We start from the raw sequence: 26,951 nt of genomic DNA on the forward strand, positions 1-26,951 counted from the left end.
GTCAATATTTCATTTCATCTTAGAAATCATTACTCACAATACATGCTCAGAGAAGGGCCAAGTGAAAACCCAGTGAACAGAGCTCCTAGTCCCAGTAGATAACCAAAGCCTACATGCATAAGTTAATTGACCTTACTCTTAAAAGATGACCATCGATATAAAACTTACTATTAAGCATTTCTGTTTTATGGTGCTCTGTCAGGCACTAGTTCTATTTCTATTTATGCCTTCTTTATAGTAGTTCCCAATCTAAGATACACAATGCTGAAACAGAGTTCCATCTTATACTCTAAGTAAGATTAGTATTTGAACTGCTAATAAAAAAAGAAGAAATCAGAATTCCTTTGTAGCTAATTTTGTTATCTACTTGCATTAAACATTTTGATGGAAATTATAAATCACAAAACTTTAAGAAAGGGAATTGTAATGAAATTTGCTTACCAAAGAGTTTGCTTTAAAAGACATCCTGTTTAAATTTGGGCGAGGTAAAAGGGTGAATAATTTTAGACATTCTTTTCTTAATAGCCACAAGCCAAGCTTAATTAAGGAGACAAAATATTGGTTTGCAAAAATAAACAGAATTGAGCTTAATGTTATCTATTTTTTCCCCCTCTGAGTTCAACATACCAGCTGGATTGAACTGTGGGTGACATACATAATTAAAACTGAAAAAAAGACTAGAGAATCTTACTTATCTGGCTTTCTGTTCCTTTTTATGTTGCCCATATCACAACCCTGCCATCATCTCTGCATAATAAATCAAGCAGAAATTACTGCTGATATGATGAATATTTTATTTTTTCAGTTTTGACCATTGCTCTATCTTCTGCAAATGAGGATAAATTAATGAAACATGTCACTAAAAGTAGTAAGTCCTATTAACTAATTAGATGATCATGAAGAGAAAAAAATTTGATATTTGAAGTTGATATACTAACACTTTAGCTATTTTGAACTGAATTGATCAATATGCAATCAAGACAATACTGTCAAAGTACTAGATTTTTTTCTTGATTTTTTATTATGAAAAATTTCAAACATGCAAGAAAACTGAACAAAAATAAATGCCCATCACCAGGATTCAGCAATTGGTAATGGTCATATTTATAGTTGCTGGCTTTATCACTGGTATTCCTAAATCTAGAATAGTCTTGTAGCAATTAATTTATTTAGGTCAATTACAATGACTTTTAAAATTAATTAATTTATTTATTTATTTTTACTAACATATAAATCTTGCCATTTGCAACAATGTGGATGGAACTAGAGGGTATTATGCTACATTGACTTTTTTAAAAGACCAAATAAATTTTCTCTAGATTGTCCCACATTTTGAAAGTATCTGTTTCCTTTTGGCATTCTTACTGTTTTTCTCTATCCCTTATTTCTGGAAAACTAGAAGGTGTGTCTAAAGATGAGATTCACAATAAATATTTTGGAAGACAGTATTTCATAGGTGATGGTGTGTACTTTGCTTTGTATCATATCAATAGGCACACGATGTCAGGTTATTCCAGTACTAGTGGTACTAAATTTGATCACTCATTAGATTTGATGACCAGGGCCCTCTCCATTGTGAGACATATTTTCCTTTGGCAACATATGTATGTCTTATATTTCATCAACTTTGCCTAATGATTTTAACCTCTTTAGAAATAATCTTTGCCTGGATTACTGATTTAATGGAGGTGGCCAGGAAACATGATTTTATAATACTATTATATTTTATATCCTTATTAACTGATATTCTTTTGTGAAAAAATGCTTTTTCTCCTAAAAATTAATCACCTCCTTCCCTTTAATTACCAGCTGTCAGAGTAAGGAATTAATAGCAAGGTGACTATATATTTCCAGTTTATCCTCAACAATCCTGGGTATATCTCTTTCCCCAGCATAAATATTATTGTGCTCCCATCCAGTTTAAAAAAATTAGACTGAATAATAAATTATAAGATCATTCCATGTATTAGTCATCTTGAATTTCTCTGTCTCTCATTATCGCTCTCCTTCATTATGAGAATTCTATATTTATTTGATGTTTCACAAAAAATTAGTTATGTTTGATATTCAAATCTTTTATATTCAAAGAATTATTAAAATTATCCTATTTGATACTCAAATATTCTTTTCTCTCATTCCAAATTTTATGTATATTTCAGCACATTATACTTCCCCTGAGTAGCCAATTATACTGTGTGTATGCACACACATACACACACATATATATATATGAGTTTTTAATTTGAATTTTAGTTAACATACAGTGCAATATTGGTTTCTGGAATAGAATTCAGTGATTCAAAATTTATGTACAACACCCAGTGCTCACCACAACAGTGCCCTCTTTAATACCTATCACCCATCTAGCTCAGCCCCCACCCATATCATTCTATCAACCCTCAGTTTGTTCTCTAAGTGTCTTTTATATTTTGTTTCCTTTTCTTTTTCCTCTTTTCCCATATGTTTATCTGTTTTCTTTCTTAAGTTCCACATATGAGTGGGCTCATATGGTATTTGTCTTCTCTGACTCATTTCACTTAGCATAATACACTGTAGCTCCCCCCATGTCATTGCCATTGGCAAGATCTCATTTCCTTTGATGGCTGAGTAATATTCCATTCTATCTATCTATCTATCTATCTATCTACACATACATAAACACAACACATCTTCTTTACTGAATCATAAGTTGCTGGATACCAAGCTTTTTCCATTGTTTGACTATTATTGATAATGCTGCTATAAACACTGAGGTGCATGTACCCCTTCAAATCTGTATTTTTGTAGTCTTTGGGTAAATACTTAATAATGCAGCAGTGTAATTTCTGGATCACAGAGTAGCTCTATTTTTGAGGAACCTCCTTTTTGAGGAACCTGCATACTGTTCTCCAGAGTGGCTGCACTAGTTTGAATTCCCACCAACATTGTAGGAATGTTCCACTTTCTTCACATCCTTGAAAACACCTGTTGTTTCTTGTATTGTTAATTTTAACCATTCTGACAGGTGTTAGGTAGTATTTCATCATGGTTTTTATTTATATTTCCCTGATGATGAGTGATGTTGAACATCATTTCATGTGCCTATTAGCCATCTGGATGTCTTCTCTGGAAAAGTGTCCATTCATACCTTTTGCCTATTTTTTTAACCAGATTATTTGGTTTTTGGATGTTGAATTTGGTACATTCTTTATAGATTTTGGATACTGACTTTTATAAGATATATCATTTGCAAATATCTTCTCTCATTCTGCAACCTGTCTTTTAGTTTTGTTGATTTTTTTCCTTCACTGAGGAGAAGCTTATTATCTTGATGAGTTCCCAATAGTTCATTTTTGCTTTTGTTTCCTTTGCCTCCAGAGATGTGTCTAGTAAGAAGTTGTTATGACTGAGGTTAAAGAGGTTGCTGCCTATGTTCTTCTCTAAGATTTTCATGGTTTCCTGTCTCATATTTAGGTCTTCTATCCACTTTGAATTTATTTTTATGTATGATGTAGTTTCATTCTTCTTCACGTTGTTGTCCAGTTTTCCTAACACCATTGTTGAAGAGTCTTCTTTCCATTGGATATTATTTCCTGCTTTGTCAAAGCTTAGTTGACCATAGAGTTGAGGGTCCATTTCTTGGTTCTTTATTCTGTTGTATTTGATCCATGGGTCTATTTTTTGTGCCAGTACCAAACTGTCTTGATGACTACAGCTTTGTAATATAACTTGAAATCTGGAATCATGATGCTTCCAGTTTTGTTTTGTTTTGTTTCCTTTTTCAGGATTGCTTTGGCTATTCAGTGTCTCTTGTGGTTCCATACAAATTTTAGGATTGTTTATTCTAGCTCTGTAAAAAATGCTGGTGGTATTTTGATAAGGATTCCCTTAAATTGTAGACTGTTTGGGGTAGCATAGACATTTAAACATTGCTTGTTCTTCCAATAAGTGAGCATGAAAAGCAATGTTTTTCTATTTCTTTGTGTCTTCTTCAATTTTTTTCCTAAGTGTTTTATACATTCCAGAGCATAGATCTTTTACCTCTTTAGCTAGGTTTATTTCTAGGTATCTACTTTTTTTGGTGCAATTACAAATGGGATTGATTCCTTGATTTCCTTTTCTTTTGCTTCATTATTGGTGTATAAAAATGCAACAGATTTCTGCACATCGGTTTTATATCCTGAAACTTTGATGAATTTATGTATTACTTCTAGCAATTTTTTGGTGAAGCCTTCCAGATTTTCTACATAGAGTATCATGTCATCTGCAAATAGTGAAAATTTTATTTCTTTGCTTATTTGGATGCCTTTTATTTCTATTTGTTGTCTGATTGTTGAGGCTAAGACTCTTAGTACTATGTTAAATAGTAATGGTTAAGAGTGCACATTTTTGTCTTATTCGTGACTGTAGGGAAAAAGCCCTGAGTTTTTGCCCATTGAAGATAATATTAGCTCTGGATTTTTCATATATGGCCTTTATGATGGTGAGATATGTTCCATCTATCCCTAATCTGTTGAGGGTTTTTATCAAGAGTGGATACTGTATTTTGGCAAATGTTTTTTCTGCATCTATTGACAAGATCATATGGTTTTTATCATTTCTTTTAATGTAGTGCATCTCATTGATTGATTTGTAAATACTGAACCACTCTGCCACCTAAAAATAAATCCCACATGATCATTGTGAATAATTCTTCTAATGTACTGTTGCATTCAATTTGCTACAATTTTATTGAGAATTTTTGCATCCATGTTCATCAGGGTTATTGGCCTGTAATTCTTTTTTTTTTTTTTTTTTTTTTTAAGCAGGTCTTTGTCTGGTTTTAGAATCAAGGCAATGCTAGCTTCATAGAATGAGTTTGGAAGTTTTCCTTCTAGTTCTATTTTTTGGAAGAGTTTGAGAAAAATAGGTGTTAACATTTCTTTAAATGTTTGTTAGGAATCCTCTGGGAAGTCGCCTGGTCAGGACTTTTGTTTCTTGGGAGGTTTTTTTTTTTTTTTTTTTTTTTTTTATTGATTCAATTTCTTTGCTGGTTATGAATCTGTTCAAATTTTTTATTTCCTCCTATTTGTTTTGGTAGTTTGTAAGTTTCTAGGAATTTGTCCATTTCTTGCAAAATGTCCAGGTTTTTGCCATGCTGTTTTTCATAGTATTCTCTTGTAATTGGTTATATTTATGTGATGTTTGTTGAGAACTCTCTTCCTTCATTAGTGATTTTATCTACTTTCATCCTTTCTCTTTTCTTTTTGATAAGTCTGGCTAGGGGTTTATCAATTTTATTAATTCTTTTGAAAAACTAGCTTTTAGTTTTGTTGATCTGTTCTACTGGGTTTTTTGTTTGTTTCTATATTGTTTGTTTTTGCTCTCATCTTTATTATTTCCCTTCTTTTGCTGGCTTTAGGCTTTATTTACTGTTTCTTTCCTACCTCCTTTAGGAGGAAGGTTAGGTTGTGTATTTGAGACATTCATTGCTTCTTTAGGTAGACCTGTATGGCAATATACTTCCCTCTTAAGACTACCTTTGCTGCATCTCAAAGGCTTTGGACTGTTGTATTTTCATCATCATTTGCTTTTGTGTGCTTTTTTATTTCTTCTTTAATTTCCTGATTAACCCATTCATTCTTTATTAGGATGTTCTTTAGCCTTCATGTTATTGTGGTCTTTCCAAATTTTTTCTTGTGGTTGGCTTCAAGTTTCACAGCATTTGCTCTAAAGATATTCATGCCATGATCTCAAGCTTTTTGTAATTGTTGAGGTATGATTTGTGACCAAGTACAAGGTCTATTCTGGAGAACGTTCTGTGTGCACTTGAAAGAATGTGTATTCTGCTGCTTTAGCATGACATTTTCTGAATATATCTGGTAAATCCATCTGGCCCAGTGTTTCATTCAAAGCTATTGTTTCCTTGTTGATTTTCGGTTTAGGAGATCTGTCTATTGCTATAAGTGGGGTGTTAAATTCCCCTACCATTATTGTATTATCATCCATGAGTTTCTTTATGTTTATTATTAATTGATTAAAATATTTGGGTGTTCCCAAATGAGGGGGCATAAATAGTTACAATTGTTCTCTATTCTTGATTGGTAGATTCCTTAATTGTGATATAATGCCTTTCTTTATCTCTTGTTACAGTCTTTGGTTTAAAATCTACTGTGTCTGATGTAAGGATGGCTACTTTACCTTTCTTTTGATGTCCATTAGCATGATAAATGGTACTTAATCCCCTCACTTTTAATCTGCCAGTGTCTTTAGGTCTAAAATGAGTCTTTTGTAGGCAGCAAATAGATGAATCTTGTCTTTTGGGTTCCTTTTTTTTTTTGTCTGTTTTTTGTTTTTTTTTCTTTTAATGTAGTCTGATACCCTAAGTCTTTAGATTGGAACATTTAGTCCATTTACATTACATTTAGAATGATAATTGAAAGATTTGAATTTTATGTCACTGTAGGGTTGGTGTTTCGGTGATATTCTCTGGTCCTTTCTGGTCTTGTTGAAAAATAGCATAATTGTTTATGGAGAAAAATGGGCAATATCTAGCAAAATACTGTCACACAAATAACCCACAATCTCCTTTTCTCGAATCTTTCATTTGACCACCTCAGTAATCACCCTTCTGATGTGTAAGTTTCTGGGAGTTCATAGGCTCTGGAGATTCTGACATAGACATCTTGGGGGGCCACTTCCTGTCCAACACACAGGATCATAATACAAGTAGATAAACAATAGTAAATATGAAAGGATTGAAGTCATACAGAATATCTTAATTACAGCAGAATTAAGCAAAAAATAAATAAATAAAATCAATGAGTAAATGAAATGGGAAATCCTCATAATGATCAGCATACTTTTACATGTCCTTGGGTCAAAGAAGAAATTTCAAGAGAAATTAGAAAATTGGGAACTAAATATAAAGAAAACAACTTCATTTCAAAATTTTGGGACACAGTTAAAGCATTGTTTATATCTTTGAAAGCTTATATTAATAAAGTGTGCAGTGTGAAGTCAGTGATCTGAACTTCCCATATAAGAAGCTAAAAAAAAATAAAATAAAAAGTTAAAGCAAGCAAATTCATAAAGATGTGAACAAACAAAAGAAAAAATATAGATTGACACAATTCAAAACTGATTCTTTGAAAAGTTCAAAAAAGTGATAAACTAAGTAGGTGAATTTAAAAAAAAAGAAAGAAAGAAAGACCCGGGGAGGTGGGGAGAGAAGAGCCACAAATGACCATTATCAGGAATAAAATAAGAAACATCACAACTGATCTGACAATTTAAAAGGATAATAAGGAAATATGATGAACAACTTTATTTCATTCAACTTGGGAATGTAAATGAATTACACAAACTCCTTGATGGCGTAAATTATAAAACTGACTCACAGAAAAACAAACAAGTGAATAGTTCTATATTTACTAAAGAAATTGAATTCATTACTTAAAAGCTCTCCCAGAAGAAAACTCCAGGCCCAGGTGGCTTCCTAGGAGAATTCTATCAAATATTTAATAAAGGAATAATACCAAACACACATAAATTCTCTTGAAAAATACAGAAGGATCCAATAATTTCCAAGCCACTTTATGAGTCTGATATTAGCTTGTTATCATCTTCAGACAAAGACATTACAAGAAAACAAACTTAAAGACGAATATTCCTCAAAATACCAGATCCAAAATCCTTAACCAGATTAGAAAACTTAATCAAGTAATATAAGAAACAGATGATATGTAATGATCAAGTACAGTACTACTTCAGGATCATAAGGTTTGTTTAACATTCTAGACTCAATATAATTCTCCCATATAAAGAGAATACAGGAGAAAACATATGATCTTCTCAATAGATGTAGTAAAAACAAAATTTTGTAAAATTCATCATCCACTAATTCTAAAAGCTCTCAGCCAAATGTAAATATGAGGGTAAGAGAAGGAAACATTCAGCTAACACCGTACTTAGTAGTGAAAGGCTAAATAATCTCCTAAAACTGGGAATAAGGCAATAGTGTCTGTCACACTTATTTTATTCTGCATTATGTTAGAAGTCCTAGCCTGTGCAGTAAAGCAAGGAAAATAAATACACACACACACACACACACACACACACACACACACAGCACACACACAGAAAAGAAAGATATAATACTGCTTTTACTTTGTATTATCATGATATACATGGAAATTCTTAAGGATGCTACTGAAAAAAAAAAGCTACTCTAACTCTAACTTTTGAGTGAATATAATGGCATCAAATGATAACCCATACCAGTATACCAAAACCAATTAGGTTTCTAGATATTAGCAATGAAAATACCATAGCATTAAAAATCTATATAATGTTTAGAGATAATTTTAAGAACATGTACAATGGCTGTACAATGAAAATTGAAAGATTGCTAAATGAAGTTAAAAAGGACACAATATAATTGGGGAAACATACAACGTTCATGAATGGGAGACTAAATATTGTTAAGGTATTGATTCTCTCCAAATTTATTTATAAATTTAACACAACTACAAATAAAATCTCAATAGATACTTTAAAAGAAATTGTGAAACTTATTCTACAGTTTACATGGGAATATAACATATATAGAATATAAAATTTTGAAAAAGGAGAATGCTTTTGAAGGGTTTACACACCTTGAATTCCAACAGTAAACAATGTAGTACAATATCGGTATCAATATAGATATTTGGATCAATGTTATGGAATTGGGAGTTGAGAAATAGATGTATAATTGTATGGTAAATTAGTTTCCAGAAAATTATCAAAATGAATTGATGAGGGAAAATTTGTCTTTTCAATAAATAGTGTTGGGATATTGGATATCAATATGAGAAAAGGGGGCCTTTAGCATTTTCCTGACACTATACACAAAATTTGCTTCAAAATGGATTATGGACCTCAACATGAGACTTTAAAAGTGGAAAACTTCTAGAAAAAAAATATGAGAAAATATTTGCAACCTTGGGTAAAGCCAAAGTGGTATAGATAGGACACAAAATAAAGGAGTCACAAAAGAAAAATAAATTGTAATTCAATTTTCCCAAAATTAAAAACTCGTGCTTGTCAGAAAATTCCATTAGGAAAATTAAATGGCAAGTCACAGATGTTGAGAAAATATTTGCAAAATGTACACGTTACAAACTACTTGGATTCAGAATATACCAAAAAGTCTTACAACTCAATAAGAAGATGACAACTAAGTAAAAAATGTGCAGATACTTTGCAAATGAATGAGTCCAGGAAAAGATGTTCAACATCATTGGTCACTAAGGAGATGCAAATTAAAAACACAGTGAGATACTACTGCACATCCATTCTGACCTCTGGTTCTGACATATTACTAATGTCCATATTAATAGGTCCCTAGCCGTCAGTACTGCCTCTTGTTCTTTTTTTCTTGTGGTGAGTTTTTCCACCTTGTCATTTATCCAGATAAGAATAGATGAATGAGAGAACAAGTTGCTAAAAGGGTAGCAACAATCCCAGAAAAATATACACTAACCAAATCAGAAGAGACCCAAAACCAGGAGGAGAAGAGAGGGGGAAAACCAAAGAAAAAAAATTTTATATATGACTGGTGAATAGAAGAGAGCCACACACTTGATTTTGGGTATATTTTGGTCTGTTAGTAGAAACTACCTCTCAAAATTTTAAAGAAAGGAAAACTTATACATTTACAAAAATAAGGGTAAACACGATGGAGGGATGGAATATGACTGTAAAGATGAAAATTAAAAAAGATTCTAAAAAAGGAATTGATAAGGTAAGAAGTTGGTTTAAAAAAGAAAAAAAACAAAGAGGAAAAAATGTGATCAGGCTGGAGACCAGAACAAAGCCATGCACTAGATTTAGGGTATATTTTGATCCATTAGAAGAAATTGTATCCCAAAATTTTAAAGAAAAAAAACCTATAGGTATACAAAAAATAAGGTTAAATACAATGAAGGGATAAAATATGACTATAACAGTGAAAATTAAAAACGATTTTTAAGGGGTGCCTGAGTGGCTCAGTGGGTTAAGCCTCTGTTCAGCTCAGGTCGTGATCTCAGGGTCCTGGGATTGAGCCCTGCATCGGGCTCTCTGCTCAACAGGGAGCCTGCTTCCCCCCACCCCCACCTTCTGCCTGCTGCTCTGACTGCTTGTGATCTCTCTCTCTCTCTCTCTCTCTGTCAAATAAATAAATAAAATCTTTTTTTTTTAAAGATTTTTAAAAAGGTATTGATAAGATAAAATAGTTTAAAAATGTTAAAATAGGAAAGAGGGAAAATCTTAAAAAGTAGAATAAGAAAAAAATAAAGTTTAAAAAATTTAACTTTGAAAGACTAAAGGATCATGGGGGAAAAGCCATGAATTCTATGTGTTGCTTTCCCCTAGCTCTGTAGTTCCACAGTTCTCATTGATCAGTGAACTTGGTCTTGGCTGGATGTTCTTGCTGTTCTTCTGGGGGAGGGGCCTGTTGCAGTGATTCTCAAACATCTTCGCCTGAGGCAGAATTGCACCACCCTTGCCAGGGGCCGGGCAACCCCGCCATCTGCACCCACAGGAGGTCCGGGGTCTGGCCTGCGGGCAAGAGCCCCAGCGGTGGAGGAGGAGGAAGAGGCCTCACCACTGCAGGAATTACCGAGCCCAGCAGCACGCGCCACTCCCAGCCCAGATGCTGAGACCCAGCGGCTGCTCTCTGTCCAAGGAGCCTGCCTGTTGGGCCTGTTGGCCATCACCAATGCGCTAACCAATGGTGTGTTGCCTGTGGTGCAGAGCTTTTCCTGCTTGCCCTATGGCCATCTGGCCTACCACCTGGCCGTGGTGCTAGGCAGCGCTGCCAACCCCCTCACCTGCTTTCTGGCCATGGGTGTGCTCTGCAGGTCTCTGGCAGGGCTGGGTGGTCTCTCTGTGCTGGGCATGCTCTTTGGGGCCTACCTGATGGCACTGGCAGTTCTGAGCCCTTGCCCACCCCTGGTGGGTACCTCTGCAGGAGTGGTCCTTGTGGTGCTGTCATGGGTGCTGTGCTTGGGTGTGTTCTCCTACGTGAAGGTGGCTGCCAGCTCCCTGTTGCACAGTGGCGGCCGGCCAGCATTGCTGGCAGCTGGCGTGGCCATCCAGGTGGGCTCCCTGCTTGGGGCTGTTGCCATGTTCCCTCCCACCAGCATCTATCATGTGTTCCGAAGCGGGAAGGACTGTGTGGACCAGTGTAGCTCCTAAGCCTGGGCAGATGGAGGACGTGATGTCAGACTGAGATGCCACAGCACCCTAGTGCCCACATCCCCAGGGGGCCCTCCTGACACGTGGGCTCACTCATGGACACCTGTACACTCCACAGCAGATGCTGGTCAGAGTGGGGACCACAGAACAGTCCCAGAGCCAGGGCCCAGCTAGGGCTGTGGGCTTGGCCCCGGATCTGGAACCTGTGTGGGATTTGCACAATAAATCACTGTTACTCCAAAAAAAAAAAAGCTTTCTGTACAGCTTTGGAGGGGAATGAAAATGGAGGCCTCTCAATCTCCAACTGTGTAGAAGCTGAGAGCTCAGGGTCCCACTCCTCAGGGCACCCTCAGAGAAAAGCTGTCCCTTTTCTCCAGTCAATACCTGGTCTCCAGCTGCACTCTGAGCTCACCCAGCCTGTGACAGCCCCGTTTGGAGTTTCTGAACCCAGCAGATTCCTGCAGCACACTCCAACACCAGATCTGTCACTTGTGGGGTCCCTGCTCGAAGAGCAGTGACCCGACTGTGCTTTGGATCATGGTTCAAGGTAACCCTGAGCTAAGAGCACCACCCACCCCCCTCCAGCTCCCCTCCTTGGCTCCATCTCTGTAGCTGGCTTCCCTTCTCTGATACCTGGGAGCTCTGCCACTGTCAGGCACCCAGTCTTTCTGTGACCCCACAGGTCCTGAGACTACACTTTCTCAGGACATTGCTCCTGAGAGCTCCACCCCTCATTTATCTTCTGGAGTGACATCCCTCAGTGGAGCAGATTTTTAAAAGTTCCAATTTTGTGCTGCACTGCTCTCTCATTTGTCAGGAGCCAGCCCCTCTCCCCCATGGTCTATCTTCCTGTTACTTTGGATTCACTTCTCCACATGTCCTACCTTCCAGAAAGTGGTCGATTTTCTGTTCCTAGCATTGCTGCTCTTCTCTTCCATCTCCTGCTGAGTTTGTAGGTGTTTAGAATGGTTTGATAATGATCTAGCTGAACCCCTGGGACATGATATTTCTGTCTCCTACTCCTCCACCATCTTGCTCCTCCCAAAAGTATGATTTAATATGCTTTTTTTCCCCAACATTTTCTTGACTATTTGTTTCTGTATCTCAAGACTCAAATTTTATAGCTTCACAAAAACCAGTATTTTTATTGGGATCCCATATTTTTCCATGTCATTTTTTATATTAACTCAAACAATATTGACTCTTTAGGAATTGAATCACCTAGTCCAAGAACAGAGGGTGACTTTTTGTCTATTCAAGTTTATTTTTGTATCTTGCAATAGTGTTTTATAATTTTCTATGTATACATCATATATATTATTTTATTTCTGTTTTCTCAGACTTCTTTGTTGTGGCATATTTTCTTCTATTATTTTTTCTAACTAATAATTTTTAAATATATGATATATTAATTTTACATGCTAATTTTATATAACATGGTATATCATGGAATTATATCACTATTTATAACCATATTTTCATTGATCCTCTTCAAGCAAACTAGCACAATACAATTTTTACATATTTGCAATATATGTATTTTATTTTATACATACATTTTATATATATTTATATTACATATTTATATATCAAGATACATTTTTATCTTTTCTTTTATAATTATTATACTCCTAATTTTTTTGTAGTCACATTGAATAGTATTTCTAACACAAGAGTGTAGAATAATGCAAATGATAGGCATCATTCTCTTACTGCTGCCTCAGTGAGAATTTATCAAGTATTTCCCTATACATAAATGTTACATTTTGGTTTGAGGAATGGAAACAGAGACACACACAGACAGACACATGCACATATACACAACATAATCATCTTGGGATAATTCACTTTAGGATGAATTCATTAAATCTTCTTTCAGAATTTTTTAAGTTAGAAATTGATGTTGAATTCTGAAATAACTCTTAAGCATCTAGGCAGGAGCATGATAGTGTTTCCTTAAATATATTAATGTGCTGACTGACAATTATGGCTTTTTAAAATGTTGAAGCATTTTTGCATTGTCGTAGTATACCCCACTTGGTCAGGATACATTTTTTTTTAAGATTTTATTTATTTATTTGACAGAGATTACAAGTAGGCAGAGAGGAAGGCAGAGAGAGAGGAGGAAGCAGGCTCCCTGCTGAGCAGAGAGCCCGATGTAGGGCTCGATCCCAGGACTCTGAGATCATGACCTGAGCTGAAGGCAAAGGCTTTAACCCACTGAGCTACCCAGGAGCCCCTGGGATACATTATTTTTTTAATGTACCATTTTGTTTTGTTTACCAATATTTTATTTTAGATTTTTGCATTGATATACATAAATAAAATCATCTTTAATTTTCATTGTTGGAGTTTCCAGGTTTATAGTTTCAATTGTTCTCACCCCATAATAATACTCTGAGTATTTTCCTTTTCTTCAGTATTTTCTGTGATGATGTTATTGGCATGCCTACCTGATTGGTATGTTTTTTGGGGATAATATGTACAGAGAAATTATAATTTGTTAATGGCCATTATATAATGGAAACCTGGAATATTTATCTTAATATACAACATTGTGCATGCTTACTGAAGAAATCTTACAAAGTACAAATGAGAAAAAAGAAAAATACACTAAAGCAACAATGTTAATAAAAGCAACAATCTATTGCTACTTTGAATAATCTCTTCACTAGATAATTTTAAAAATGTAATAGTACCAAAATCAGAAGAAAAAAAGTATTTTATATACCTCTTCTTTCACTAGAATGTTGGCCTGAGAACTTAGCTTTTATTACTACATCTTTATTTCCTTTATATTAAAAATATTTTAAAGTATTGATATACATGGTTGTTCTATTAAGCTAATGATTCCATAATGTTGGAAGACTAAAATATAGCCCTTTTAAAAAATAGGAAATTCTCAATTTAATCTTACCAGATGGGATAATAACTTAATATTAGTTATATGAACAACCAAAACTCGACTAAACTGAAGGCTACCATTTTGAGGGCAGAATAAAAAAATTTTTGAGTACTTATTTTAGCCTGTCACTTTAAAAAGTTATTTGTAAAAATAATAATAATAATAAATATGGAGTTATTTGTACACTCACTGAACTTAATACCCTAGGTAATAATGTTTCAGTTTCCTCTTTATGATTAAATCTGACTGCCAAATTCAAGTAGTTTTATGTGGATACTTGATATATATATTTTTTAAAATAGCAAAAAATATAAAAGAAAAGATTTGTTTTTTGTTTGTTTCCTGTTTAGTTTTCCTCTATTTCTCCTTTTTTTTACCTTTTCTGGTTTATTAGAACACTTTTTAAGGATTTCCTCTTATTTTTACTTACACTATTTTTAGTTTTAATAGTGGTTGTCCTACATGTAACAATATGCATATGTGAGTTATTGCAGTCTGATGACATCAATATTTTACCCCTTTGAATATAATTTAAAAATTTTACTTCCATTTAGATCCTTTTAACATCTCCCCTTTTTTCCCCACATCTATCTATCTTTCTTTCTTTCTTTCTTTCTTTTTTTGAGTATAGGTGACACACAATGTTACATTAGTTTCAGGTGTACAGCTTATTGATTTGACCAATTTATACATTATGCTATATTCACCATAAGTGTAGCCACCATCTGTCTCCCTACATTGATATTACAATAACATTGACAGTACTCCTTATGCTTTGCTTTTTATCCCCATGACTTACTCATTCCATAACTGGAAGCCTGTATCTCCCACTCCCCTTCACCCATTTTGCCTATCCCTCCACACCCCTGCCCCCTCTGGCAACCATCAGTTTGTTCTCTGTTTTTGTAGTTCTGATTCTGTCTTTAGTTTCTTTATTCATTTTTTTAGATTCCATTTATGAGTGGAAGCATATGGTAATTGTCCTTCTCAGTCTGACTTATTTGACTTAGCATAATGCCCTCTAGGTCCATCATGTTGTCACAAATGACACTATTTCCCTCCTCACCTTTTAAACATAGTTGTCTTTAATATTTACTCCACATACTTTAAGTACCACATTACATGATGTTATGTTATGTTGCTTTATTCATCAAAATTCATCAAAAATGATAAAAGAATCCCATGAGAAATAAGATTGTCTGTTACATTTATCCATTTTTGTCCATTTTGATGTTATTGTCTTCTGAAGTTCAAAGCCTTCTGTTATCATTTCCTCTCTATTTAAGGAACTTCTTCTAGTCACCCTTTAACACTGTATTTGCTAACTATAAAATTGTCTAAGTTTTCCTTCTTCTGAGAATGTTTTTATTTCCCCTTCATCTTTGAAGGATATTTTCACCAGATTAGAATCTGCAGTTGAGTTCTTTTCTTCCAGTACTTGAAAAATGTGTCATTTTCTTCTGGCCTCTGGGGTTTTAGAAGAGAAATGGGTTTTCATTTGATTTGTTTTTTTCCTATAAGTAATGTGTCATTTCTCTCTGACTGCTTTGAGGATTTCTTCTTTGTCTTCAGTTTTCAGAGGTTCAATTACAATGTATCTTGGCATGGATTTCTTTGGGTTTATTCTATCTGATGTTTGCTTGGCTTTTTGAATCTCCACATTTCTGTGGGTTATATTGTCCCACAGCTCCCTGAGACTCTGTTTATTTTCAATCTATTTCCTCACTGTTCACATGGGTAAACCCTATTGGTTTGTTCCCAAGCTCACTGATCCTATTCTCTGTCATTCCCATTCTCCTACTAATCACATTAGTCTTTTGTCCAGTTTCATTTATCATATTTTTCAGTTCTATAATTTCCACTTGGTTCTTTTAAAAAATAATTTCTATTTCTTTGCTGAGATTTTCTATTCTTTTACTTGTCTCAATAGAATTTGTAACTGCTCACTGAAACATTTTTATGATGGTTGTTTTACAATCTTTGTCAAATTGTCCCAACATCTGACTCATCTTGGTGCTGGCATCTGTTGGTTGCTTTTCTAATTCATGTCATAATTATCCTGGTTCTGAATATAATGCATAATTTTTTATTGCAGCCTAGACATTTTGGACTTTATATTAACAGACTCTGGTTCCTATTTAATCATCTTTTCCACTCCAAGGCTGAAACTGCATCGATGCAAGGTGTGATGTTTTTTCTCCATAGTGTTTGACTAGAGTAGGACAGGTATTGCCAAGAAAGTTTTCTAACTTGACGTCACACATTTTCTGGTCCCTTGGCTTGGGATGAATGGGCTTTTGTTGAAGGTTTTCTTTTTCTTTCCTGTGTGTGCGTGTGTGTGTGTGTGTGTGTGTGTGTGTGTGTTGTTTTGCTTTGTCTTTTTTGTTGCTTTGTGTTTTGGTGTGTACCTGTTAGAGGCTTCTGCAGTGTTTTCTCAGATCTGTGAGAAAGTGTGAGGCAATCAGGAGACCTAGGGTACTCACTGGTGTGTTATTCCTTAGGTCTCAAGGCCTCTTGCAGACAAGTCTTCCTTCCACCTTTTGGAGAATCCCTATATTTGCTCATTGTGTTATGTTCAGAGTGGTTTAATTGTGAAGGGGAAGGTCTGGGAGTAATGGGGTTACTCCCTTTCCATGGTGGCAGAATCAGAACTCCCTATCATAGAAAGATTTGAAATTTGTAAACCCAGAATCAGTCTTTATTATTTTTTACTTCACATGTTGCACACAAATATGGTCAGGGATTCATTTGGCTGCCCAACCCTCCTTGTCAAATCAGACCCTAGAAGATCAAGGGTAGACCAGGTTTAAGTGATCATTAATCTGTTAAAGGAAAGTGAGGGGAGAAACCTTTTCCCTGAGTAACTGAGGCAGAATTTTTTAATATGTCTTTAGATGATAAATGGTAAGTGAGAATATTTGATCTAGGGACAAGGGTAATATTTCCTCTGGATTTATATCTACCATTTAGCACCACCAACTTCAGTTCATGAACACATCTAATGATAAATATCCCTTTTAGGTTAATTTTTCTATATCTAAAATAGTGGCCCAGTGGGAAGTGATGACCAATCCATTCCCCGATGGCTTCAGGTAGGGAAATAACTGAATTCATCATCAATCTTACACTTCAGTCCTCCAGGGAAGATTATCTTTGCAGAACATTGTAAAGCTAAATAAATTTAAAAGATTATCAAGGAGAGATTATAAATCTAAGCAGTTCTCAATTCTGGCCACTCACTGGGGAATTAGAAAAAAATAATACCAAAGGATTTGCACTGTCCCAGATCAATTAAATAAGAATATCTTGGGGCCTGGGCATCAGTATTTTTCGAAGCTGTCTAGGTGATTCAGATGTGCAGTCGAGACTGAAAATAACTCATCCAGGCAGGTGGTGTTTTCCTTGACAAGGAAATTTATCTGTTATAACAAATTGCATCTACCATACCAGATAAAAGCTCACACTGAATAGATGTTCTGGTGATACAAGATAGCCAGCTCAAAAGCATTTCCTTTAAGATTGCTCTTCCCAACTTTACTAGTGGTTTATTTTGCTATCAGAAAGTCCTTTCAAACCAGGACAAAGAATGGGCAATGCTCTAAAAATATGTTCTCCCAACAGGTAAAGAATCAAATGCTATGATTCTGGAGAAATGGATACTTTAAAGTTGAGCTCTCTCATACAGAAATGGTCCTCATAACCATCAAGTTCAGTCCATTGTATTCCTTGACTTTGGAACCCATGACATTCTGACTTATCAAACAGAAACTTTACCTTGCAGGAAGCACTTGCAATGAGCCCACTAGGTGTAAGGCATTGAAATTGTTAGATTTACTGTGTAGTGAGCATTCCCTGAACCCACTGCTCCTAGTGGAGAGTTCACTTTCAACCTGACAAATCAGTCTCAATTTGTCCATGGAGAACATTTATAAGCTAGAGTTTGCATTTTTGAAACTTCAGGGATGATTACCTATACTAGTGAGTTAGTTGTACCTGGAAAATTATGGGACTTTTGCCCAGGGCATTGGTGTTGACTGACGGGAATGACAGTAAGAATATCTAATTCCTCAGTCTGGGAGAGGATAAGGGAAGCTGGGTAGAGGCCCACAGGTTATATAATACTGTTTTAGGCTTTCATAGCAAAAAGCAAGCCTCTGTGTTGGTGAGATCTTGCAAGGAGACATGATAGGAGTTTCTGGATGAGACGAGTATTGTTATTAGGGTGAAGGCATCAAAGGCTGGTTATATCACCCATCGGGGAATGCAACTTCAGTGGGTCATTAAGTTATTCTCCCTTAGGGGCGTAGACAAAGGATTGGAAAACACCAACCATAGCTTTTTGCTAATAAAGGCATGATGAAATGGATCTTTCTTCTTCTAGTTTTGATAGTCTGTTTCCCTGAGTGGCCCATCATGGGCTCTGACACATTAAGAGGGTTTCACAAATGATCTCACTTACATAATTCTACTAGGATCTCTCTATGTTCTTCTTCATTCTATTAATACTGCTAATGCGCCTGCAGCAATTGTCCTGGTGTCCAGGTGTTTTTGAGTATACCGTGTTTCTCTTGATATAGGGTTTAAGATTTGGGATTTTCTATTCAAATAGGTCATTTTTCTAGGCTTAAAAAAATGGGAAGTCTTGATGGTGGCACAGCATTAGACAACTTAGCTTCTAGAAAACTTATAAGTAAATTTAGCAACCAGTTAGCATCCACATAAGTATTCCATATGCTTAACCCTAGTTGTGTATGAAGGTGCAAGCAGAAGACTCCTCGGAATCTGCTCCATCCTTAGATTTCAGAGAAGGGTTAATAGTTCACTTAATGTTGTAGGACAGAGTTGGTTCAGTTAAAAATTCATTAAATGCTGCCTGCATGCTAACATACAGAGAAATGTATAAAATGTGGTCTCTGCCCTTCAGAAAGTTTGAACCGATCACAATCTCACAATTTTTTATTTTCAGCCAAACTTGACCATAAAAAGTGCCTCCATTTTCAGAAAGTGTTAGACAAAAGTTTAACTTCTGCTTCAATAGTTCACCAATGATTACATATATAACACACTAAGGTCCTTCATTCTAACCTTAAATATAATTACTGCGGGTTGATTCACTCACCTCTCGTCGTACATACTTGTTATTGTAGCTTTGCTATATAAAGAACCCTATAAACATTCAAATTGTATGAAGGATGACTCGCTAGACCAAGTGCATAATCTTTGTTGGTGACTCCTAAAGTCTTAGCAGGCAGCCAACCACACTTTCGATATTTATCAGCTACTTCTTACATGTCTGTGTCCAAAAGGGGTAAGAGACTCATCACCTAAATCCATGAGGAGCTACATCACACAAGAAGCATATCAAGCTTGTTGCATGGTTATCCAAAAATATCAAGTGAGAGTTAAATGAAAATAAGAATTCACGAAGGGTACATATAACACTAGAAAGTATTTGATTCATTTTCACGTAATGATAGTTGAAAATTTCCCTAAAATGAAGATGATTGCTTCAACATATATTAGATGTTAAAGCAGAAACTGAAGAGAAAGAAATTCCATTTAAACTTCATAAGAAAATAACTAGTAAATGGATGTCAGTTGCATTACATTACTACTTCCCTTATTGGCTAACTAAATTATGTGCTCAGTAGTTTATTGAATTAATAAATGAGAGGCTTAAAATGTGCATGCTCTTACAAGTGAAATATTTTCACAGAGCTAAAGGAAGCCTGACTAATTTGAGTTAGATTTAAATCCTTTGTCTTCTATAATGATTAATACTATGAGACAATAAAAGAGTAATCAGCTTCTAATTCTGACTTGGCCAGTGACTCACCAAGAGAATGTGGGAAATTCTCTGAGCCAATGGGTCTGCATCTCCTCATCTATAAAAGAACAAAACAAAACTGATTCTCAGGGCCCTACCTAGTTCCGTGACTCTGGGCCATCAAACAAAGATTCTAAGGGATCTTATATTTATAACTTAATCTTACATATCATAAAATTGGTCTGGTGTTATTAAAGCATAGTCTTATAAAATCAAGGTCATTTAAAGACTGAAATATATCCTAGGCTCAGAAAAACTCTGGGCCAAGACTCATGATATAGCTGCAATAATTAAATTGCTGAGCTCTCAGAGGAGAATGGGGCTGATGATATATTATCACGAGATATGATAATGTACATGAAAATGCTTTGTAAACTATTTGGGGCTGTATAAATGTCAGGTTTTAGACATTACTATTTTCTCCAGTGAGGGACCAACTCACAGAGCTGGCTTCAACAAGGCCATGTAATAAGTCAGGGACATTTTGGAAGAAAATACATTTTTTTACTCTGCCATTTCTTCCATTCCTTCACCCTACCAATATTTATGGAGCTGCTTCTATTTCTAAACTGGCAGGAGGAAAATTAGAGGGGTGTCTAAGAATATTACTATCATCAACAAGTTTGCAATAAATATGTATTAAACAACATCATCTATTTTTTTGTAGTGATTTTAAGTGTATATTATTTTCCCTAACTAAGTTTTAAGTTCTTTGAGGACCCAAACTAGACTTTTATTTCTTTTGACCTCCTTCATGATGCTCAGTGAACTACTGGGCATAGTGATCCTAAAAATTTCTTTGATGGAAAGATAAAAAATAATCTCTGTTATAGGGTTTAGACCCTTTAAAGGGTTGAACAAATATAAGTTATTACCATTATTTGTGTTTGAAAATTTCTCTAGTATAAGATATCTAGACAGTTAGGATTCTGTAGTTTTAGAAATGATACTGGACCAATGACAAATTACCTAAAATAAAAACAAACTGGACCTAAAACAATAATACAAAAATAACAACTATCTTTTATGGAGGACTAATAATGTGCCAAACACTGTTATGTGCTTATACTCATTATCATATTTACTCCCCACAGTAATTCCATTAAGTTCAAAATTACTATTATTCCCATATTGTAGATGAATAGATGGATAAAAAAAAAGAAAGAAAGAAAGAAAGAAAAAAAGAAAGAAGAAAGAAAGAAAGAAAGAAAGAAAGAAAGACCCAGAGAGAGAGGGAGAGAGAGAGAGAAGTCATAAATGTTTAAGAGATAACCAAAGTCACATGGATAGTGAGTACCAAAACTAGAAAATGAATCCAGGCAGGATAGTTGCCAACACCTGATGGGTAACACCATTACTGGGAGACTAATCTACCTGGTTTACTGCATTAAAATGATCTAGAATTTTAGATCATTCTATACCAGTGGCTCTTTGTGGAGGACAATTTTAGCCCCCAGGAAATATTCGACAATGTCTAGAGACACCTGTGGATGTCACAACTACAGAGGTTCTCTAGAGACCTGGGATGCTGCTTAACATTCTCTATTAAAGCGAGCCCCCCACAGCAAAGAATGATCCGGTCCAAAATGTCAATAAAGAAACCCTGATCTAGATCTATCTCTTCATGCCAGGACAGTTCTGTTGAAACCAGTGACTTCGTTCTTTTTTTTTTTTTTTAATTGAGGTATTATTAGCATACAACATTGTATTAGGTTCAGGTGTACAACATAATGATTCGATATTTGTATATGCTGTGAAATGATCATCATAATAAGTGTAGTTTCCATAGTTACCGTCCACAGAGACTTCCTTCTAATGGCTCAGGCAGTCAGGAACAAACATGATCTGAAAGGCCAGCATAAGAGCTCAGGAAAATGTGTGGATACAGTTCATGATCCCAGAGTTTTTATGTATGACAATATAGTGTGGATATTTTTCCCCTGAATGTAAAAACGAAATCCTGCTTTGATATTTATTACTTTTTGGTTGAAATTGGAATTTGTAAAGATTGCATTTATAGTTCATCTCCCCTCCCTCATTGCATTTATAGTTCATCTCCCCCCTTAAACACCTTGTTAATTTAAAACAATGTCCTATAGGGGTTTTTTTTTTCCTAAATCTAGAATATAGCTAAAGTCTTTCCTATATTCGAGACTCTTTCCATCTAACAGTTATGTGGCTTTATCTATGAGTAGCTAAGATAAATAGCTATAGAAATTTCATGGTACTTAAAGTCACATTTCTTCATAATCTCTGGATTTTCAAGGACCATTAGAGATCCCTATGTGAATCTTGGAATAATGAAAAGTACATTCTAGCAAATACTTTAGGTACTCTGCCACTGCTGCATTGATTTAGAACATATTTCTAAATCAATTTTTTTTTTTGCAATTTTAACTTGTAATAAAATGAGTCTTAACAAAAATGCCCTTTGCAATCTAAATGCTTGGGCTGGAACAGCAGGCCAAATTGAGAATTAATTAACATTTTGAAGTCATAGTGCTATATTGCTTAATCCTAAATTGTACTTCAAATAAAGATTGATTCCTACATCATAGCAAAACAACTTTTCCCTCTTCTCATGCTTTTTTGGATGGGAAAATATGGATGGTGTACATTTAGAGAATAAGACTAAATAATGCAATCATTAAATGTTTTTGATGAAGCCATAATAATATCCTATTTCAGAATCCGTGTTCTCTAAGTCATCTTTAAAACTTTGAGAAAACAATTATTACCGAATAAAGAAGACAGAAAACCAACCAGTACTGAACACATTAGTATAATTTATGTATTCATAAAACTGATAATAGACATTTATTTCCAAAAATCCTTAAAGCCTAGGTAATAATGGAGCCAGTCAGCAATTTGCCACTTGCAATTAATCACTCTCTTCATATTCACAACATTCAATTTTTCTTGCTATTTGAGAGAGTAATGATTAATTGATAAAAGTTTAACAAGTGCACTAATAGCAGGTGCTCCTAATTGCAAAGTCTTCAGAATGATTCTACCCAAACCTACTTTATGCTAATTTGTACAGCATTAGTCATAACACTTTATAATTTTACTTTTAAAACAACTTTTCTTTTAGTCACCCTAATTTAATTAAGAATTTTAACTAGTTCCATGTATCAAGAACACCAGTGAATTTTAAATTTGTGAGTTTGATTACCATAAGAGATTAACAAGAAGACTCATAAAAATGCACGGCTGCCAATTAGAAGCATCAACACTGCGTAAATTAGAATTCGTTAATTGGTTTAGCAAATGTAAATCCCATTTTTTGAAATTTTATGAACTGAAAAATTGATTATATTTTTGTGAGCCTCCAGAAATATCTTATTAGTGATGATATTTGTATCAGTAGTTCCTAAGATTATACTTGTATTTTAGTCACAAATATTTCTATTCCATTTATTTCACAAATACCTGATTATAACATTCATTTTTCATCCACACGTTTGCCCCTCACCATCCACACTATTAAATGAATACTTAAGTACACATTTTTCTTTCATCTGTCTTTCCTCTCAGCAAGACAGATAAAATATGCATTCTAGGTAAGGTTTGTTATTTTGTACTTTCAATATTAAAGTGTATGTAATTAATTTAGTTTCCTTAAACACTATGTGTTTATGACAAAACCTACAGATGCTTTTACAAAGATGAATTTGAAACACCATCCCAGGTATGCAGATTTATACTGTTTGCCTTGAGGAAATAGACCCAGCAATCTTGCATTTTATAATTATAAGAGGAGCAAAAGCTGTATTTCATTATGCATTGTGGAATTGGGTGGTCTCTTAGCAATGTAAGATCAAAATCTGTTCTCAGCAAAAATCTTACTTGCAAGTTGCTCCCATGCTCTGTTATACTCAAGAAACTGAGGGCAGAATTTAGGACAGGCCTAACCTATTCTTCTGGTTGAGTCTACATACTCTAAGTAAGAAGTAGGGTAAATAGGGCATTGGATTAGATTGTTCTGTGAATCGGGTACTGTTTTCCAGATAATGTGACTCATTCTATAGTAGCTGCTGACAATCTCTCTTTGCCTCCTAACTTCTCTGGCCCCTCCCAGAACTATTTTTGAAAATCACAATGCTTGATAATCTCTCTTAAAGGCTCCAAATTGAGCAGATAATTATTTGGCCGTTCAAAACCTCTTGCATTAATGCATTATCCCAAATTAGTGTAATTAGGTTACTCTATCCATGATTAGCTCCCAAAGGGATATGGCACAGGATAAGACCACAGGGTAAAGGGACCATGAACTTAGTTCCTTCTCCTTTGATCAATGCGGGTAGGAAGAGACTTGACATTTACAGAGAACATGCTTCATGTTTATAGTTCCATATCTTGTCATCTTCAGGCAGAAACTGAGACCCAGACAACTAGACATGGGAACCAAGTAATAGCAAGCAAGCATCCAGCCTTGGAGGGCTGCTGCAAGATCTCTGAGTTAAAGGAGGTTGAGTCACTAGGAATTAGCCGGGTCATAAGGGATCAGAGCAGCCCCTGGCTACCAACAAATGGGGGGCTTTGTTTTACCCTGATACTTTCCTCCTTGTTACACTTACCCCTTCCCAAGATGATCTTCATGTTATACTAGTTTAAAAGAAAGAAATTGGAAACAAGCTCAATTTCCAAAACCAAAGATTGTTTAATAAATTCAGGTGTTAGTGGCATATTATATAGTCATTAAGATAATGATGAAGATATATAGAAGAACTGACGGGGAACTATGTTTACCATTTGTTGGCATGGCTTTTTTTTTTTTAAGTAATCTTTATACTCAATGTGAAGCTCAAACTCAAGTCTACATTTTATTCATTGGTTCACTGAATATGTTGCATACCTATCATCTGGTTCTGATCTAAGTCTTCAGTAGTAAATGAAACAGATCTGTCCTCATGAAGCTTGCATTCTAGTGAGCGATATATCATATAGTTTCAAGAGTGGTATTTGCTATGAAGAAATATAAAGAAAGGGAAGGAATGAGGTGGGTAAGGATGACATCTGACTAGATACAGGGATAATATATGGGGCTAAGAATCAGCAGAGGGGAAAATCAGTGCAAAATCTCTGAATTGAGAGTAAGAAGGCCGGACCTGGGGTTGAATGACCAGGGTTGAAATAGAAACAAATTAAGAGGTGAGAGCCCTGAACTGGAGGTGGCTTCGGGTGCAGGAAGGCATCTCAGAATCGTGTGCTCTCCACATGATAATACCCAGGGTGTCAGATGCATTGTTTCACACCCAATGGAGAGCTACAAGTGTAAACTCTAAATATGCTTAATTACAAATAAAACATTGTGTAAGCCCGTCACTCACTTCTGTGGGTTCTATGTTACCTTTGGGGCTTGAGGTTTGTTTGTTTTTTAAGATTTATTTATTCATTTGAGAGGGGGGAAGGGTCAGAGTGTGAGGGAGAGAGAATCTCCAACAGATTCCCCCTAGGCAAGGAGCCTGACCCCACAGCCCTGAGATCTTGACCTGAGCTAAAATTAAGTGTCAGACACTCAACCGACTGAGTGACCCAGGCACCCCTGAGATTTTTAACCTCCATTTTAAACCCAGTTAGTGAGCATTCCAGGACTGGTTATGCTGGAGAAATCAGGGAAGCATGCATTACTGTTAGAGGAAACTCCTGAGGAGGAGACTTTCTCTGGGGGGCACTTCAGTGTTCTAATTCATCATCCTTTTCCCTCTTTCCTAGGGGCACCCTAGTATGGTTTCTCCAGTAACAGAAGTCCTCTGTAAGTTTTACCATTTTGAACCTCCTCTTATAATATGGTGCCAGTAACCTTTACGGTGTGCCCCTGGTTAATAGAGGGATTCTAATTCTTAACTCTCCAGTTGGAATATTTTGGGGAAATCCCCAAGCAAAACCATTCCACTTGAAGCCACAATTTCTTAGGCTACAAATCAGGAGAATAATATTTATCTTTCCCAGAAGGTGGTGGGATGGTTGATTAATAAATGCTTAAAAGGTGTTTTGAAGATTACAAGTGTCAGCTATTATTGTGATTATTGTTAGCTGATCCTACAGCTGACTCTTTCATCTTCTGTACATACGTCCTATCCACCGGAGGAATTAAATTTAAACCTGGCATAATTAATTAATGTTTTTGAAGCATGTTGTGAGTCTCAGTTGTTCAAGTGCCAAGTGCATTTATGAGAAACACCAAAGCTTTGGTTTGAACCTTGTAGTGATAGTACATTCTGATTGGCTTCATTTGCATTACAGATCAAGAAGTCAGGGTCTCATTTCTATATTCTGCGCAGTGCCCGATAGCCTGCTGGCATATTGTAACTATCCAATAAAAGCAGTAATAAAGTTGTAATCTCCTTTTCTTTACTCTTGATTTGTCTCCATATTAAAAAAGAAAGTAGACTAGACAGGAAGAAAGATGCTCTCTTATTTTTGGCAAGAGAGAATTCAAAATCTTTGCTAATGAGAATATGGAATCTTCTTTCTCCTGCTTACCAATAAGAAAAGTAAAAACTGTTTACTCTGTGAAGTCTGGTTGTTATCACTCTTAAATCATTTCTAGTCCACTAAGTGCTTTGAATAATGGAGGAGTTAGAAGGGCCCCTGATTTAATTTTGTCTCCTGTGTTTCTTTAGTTATCTTTGAGCTCTCTTGCATTTAGGGGAATAGCACTGAGAGAGAGAGTTAAGGATGATTTTTTTTTTAAAGAAAGCTATTAAAAGCTTTTACAAGGGACTTGAGCTTTAATAAAACCTCTCTGTATGCAGGAAGGCCAAATCTGCAGGGATTTGGAAAGAGGCAACCTCAAAGTTAAACATTTGAAGAGCAAACTGAATTCATGACTTTAACATCATGTCCTTTCCTCCCTCTCCCGTATCCTCCTTATAATAGATCCAACGTTGGTTCAGCACATTCGTTCAACCCAAATCTCCAATAGATCACAGTATCAAATTCTAAGAGTATGTACTTGTCTGACATTTTAGTTTATAAAATGTTATATTATATATGTGTTAGTTTTCTGTTGCTGCCATAATAAATGACCAT

General features: G+C 35.3%; 1 protein-coding gene across 1 annotated transcript in view; it reads left to right on the forward strand.

The window, feature by feature from the left end:
- LOC116858384 (solute carrier family 52, riboflavin transporter, member 2-like) overlaps positions 1–11,432 on the forward strand; it is a 106,833-nt gene extending 95,401 nt beyond the window's left edge. Inside the window, exon 2 of the mRNA XM_032843146.1 lies at positions 10,494–11,432. Coding sequence (XP_032699037.1) covers positions 10,494–11,181 — 688 coding nt within the window. The 3' untranslated portion in view covers positions 11,182–11,432. The remainder of the gene's footprint in view (positions 1–10,493) is intronic.
- The last annotated feature ends 15,519 nt before the right edge of the window (positions 11,433–26,951 follow it).

Source organism: Lontra canadensis, unplaced genomic scaffold (genome assembly GCF_010015895.1).
Source record: "Lontra canadensis isolate GAN:19392208 unplaced genomic scaffold, GSC_riverotter_1.0 scaffold3, whole genome shotgun sequence".
NCBI classification, from domain to species: Eukaryota; Metazoa; Chordata; class Mammalia; order Carnivora; family Mustelidae; genus Lontra; species Lontra canadensis.